The sequence below is a fragment of the Vigna unguiculata genome, chromosome 6 (genome assembly GCF_004118075.2).
Source record: "Vigna unguiculata cultivar IT97K-499-35 chromosome 6, ASM411807v1, whole genome shotgun sequence".
NCBI lineage: Eukaryota > Viridiplantae > Streptophyta > Magnoliopsida > Fabales > Fabaceae > Vigna > Vigna unguiculata.
Window position 1 is genome coordinate 17,491,200 of NC_040284.1, and position 2,997 is coordinate 17,494,196.

Consider the following 2,997-nt stretch of genomic DNA (forward strand, 5'->3'; position numbering starts at 1 on the left):
TTACTTGTTTTGTAAGAAAAATAAAAATAAAACTGGTATATGCTGCAAAACATTCTTAATAATACTGTAAATATTTTTTTTAAAAAAAATCAGTAATTCTTACAGAAAGCGAATTGAATATAAACTATTACAATAAATGATGTTTCCAAATTGACGTGCGAGAATATTTTTCATGAATCACGTGCTCTGCAAACTTGTTTGGTAGGGTACAACAATATTTTTAGTTTCTATATTTTTTAGAAGGGTTGCATTAATTATTGAAAAATATAATTTTATTTTCTAAAAGAAAAGAAAAAACTAAAATTTAGTTATTCAGAAGATATTAAAATTATAACGACTGACATGTTTAAAACACAAAAAGAAATGTAATATTGAAGATATTAGTGATTATTTTGGTAATATATAACTTTTAATAATTTTATTTTAAAATAATTTTATGCAGTCAATTTGACTTTTTTTAAGGACAAATATTATTTTCCTTGTTGGAAAAGGCTAAGAATAACGAATATATTGTTGTAAAAAACAGTAACTTATGCTGACATAGGCGTGCTTTCTAATTCAGTACTAAAATAAATTATTATAGTATTTAAATAAGTAAATTATTTATTTAAATGATTAAAGGTGTAATCATCTTGTAATTATTTTTGTGAAATTATCTTGTTACTAAAATATAATTTTACCAATCAATTTAACATAATAAACTACAGACTATTTTATTATTAGATTGTAATATTGGAAACTAATTTGTTTTTTACATCTATGGAGTTTAAATTAAAATATTCATTCTTAATGGTTGAATTAATATCATCTCGTATATTTAAGGAACACATTAATTATTTAAAACAATTTGTTTTTAGTTCCTTTAATTTATAGCTATACGCTTTTATATTAATAAATTTAATCCTTAATTAAATAAATTTTAAAAATTTGTAAATATGATTTTCTTTAATTCGTAAATACATGTTATGCATATATGCTTTTTGTTTAATTCTCCGGTGAATTCTTTGATTGAAAAAGACAACCAAAAAATTGACCATAAAGTATCAAATGGTCATTTTACAACTGCTTTAAAATTATAAATTAAATTTAAAATTTAAAAAAAAATCAATATGTGAGATAATATTTAATTGTATATAGATAATGATAAATTAAACAAAAAATATACAATAGTTTAAAACACTAGTATATACAAAAGTCTATTAAAACAATAGTTTAATTCAAATTTAAAATATAAAAAAATTCCATTTAAACATTTGGGGTTCAGGGGATTTACGTACAAATCAATTATATGAATAATAGGTTATTGAAAAATCAAACAGTACTAAATTGGTAGGTAAAATTCAGAGCATAATATTACGTTATGCCCATGCACACTACTACTCTATAAAGCTCCTTTTCCATTGGAGAGAAAAGGCAAACGCAAAAGCCAAAAGCCGCCAGTTTCCACGGTGGGTTCCATTTGACCAAAACTTTTCCACGTAAGAGAAGATAGAAAGAAAAACACACACAACCAAACACCCCCTTACGTGGAAAATATTAGGTTTGACTCATTCTCATGTGACTCTCTCCTTCACCACCCATCTCTTATATATCCTCCAACTCTCTCTGTAACCCTCTATCCTTCTTTACATTTTTCTTCAAACATTTCATTCATCATAACATAACATAACAAACAAACCTTCATTCTTCCTCTTTCTTCTCTCTCTCTCTCTCTTTCATTCTCTCCTTTTGCACAAGCACACTCTCGAGCTTTCTGCAAAATGGGAAACTGCTTGAAAAGCCAATCGTCTTGCAGATATGACAGTGATGATGATGAGGATTGGGATTTTTCAGCAGATAAGGGATCTTTTGGTGCTGTCAGCGCCACCACGATGGAGGTGAAGATCAAGATCAGTAAGAAGCAGCTTGAGGAGTTGTTGAGTAAAGTGGATGTGAGGGACTTGAAGGTGGAGCAGGTTTTGTCTCAGTTGATGGATCACAGTGGAGGCTTCCAAGCACTTCAACGGCCATGGAGACCAGCACTTCAGAGCATCCCTGAGGACTGATGATGATGATGATGATGAAAAAGAGAATTGGCTTGTTGGGTCAATCCTGATTCTTATTGTGATCATCATGATGCAAGAGTTTTGAGGTTTATATATATATAAGGGAAAACAAGGGTGCTTGCATGTGCTTGTAGATTTTGTTCTTTGTACATACAAAAACTATAGGGAGTGCCCTTTCTGCTATACTTTTTGAGGATTGTTGCTTAGTTTTCTTCCTCTCTTCCCTTTTTCTGCTTCTCTTTTTTTGTTCTTCATATTTCATGAGTTTCTTGGAAGGAGTATACTTGAACACTTTGATAAGATATAGCACTGTTTTTTAATAAGAATTGATTTGTACTGTTATTAATCTGCATTACTTCCAACTTAAAAACTTCTATTTTGATTAAAAATGTACTCATAACTTCAGTTTTTTTTGTTTTATTTTTCTTATGGTGAATGATCTGCTGCATATATTATGCAGTCAGTACCTTGTGATTGCAGGGTGGTTAGCTGTTATCTGCATATCATTATCAGATTGAACGGAAAATGCATATATATATATATATATATATATATATATATATATATATATATATATATATATATATATATATATATATATATATATATATATATATATATATATATATATATATATATGGATACCCTTTGGGATTTTCTTTGACAAATTGGCCTTATAGCATTCTAAGAGTACTTAGATTTGTTACAAACTAAGAGTTAACTGCGCCTTTTGATTTGAAATGTTAGGTATTTAGATTGATGAATCTCATTTAATACAAATTTTTATATTATATAGGATTTTTTTTTTTAAGTTGTAAGGTAATATTTTTTTTCTGTCATTTTTATTTTAAATTTTAATTGATAGATAATTTATTCGTGAATATTATTTTTTATGAAATTATAAAATTTATAAGTATTTTTTATAAAATTTGTTGCGGAAAATGTTTTATAC

At 27.1% G+C, this 2,997-nt stretch overlaps 1 protein-coding gene across 1 annotated transcript; it reads left to right on the forward strand.

Annotated features, from left to right (window-relative positions):
- Positions 1–1,602: 1,602 nt before the first annotated feature.
- Positions 1,603–2,393, forward strand: LOC114188839. Its single transcript, XM_028077496.1, has one exon. It carries the CDS (start codon positions 1,761–1,763, stop codon positions 2,043–2,045), a length of 285 nt encoding a protein of 94 aa, XP_027933297.1. The 5' UTR covers positions 1,603–1,760; the 3' UTR covers positions 2,046–2,393.
- The last annotated feature ends 604 nt before the right edge of the window (positions 2,394–2,997 follow it).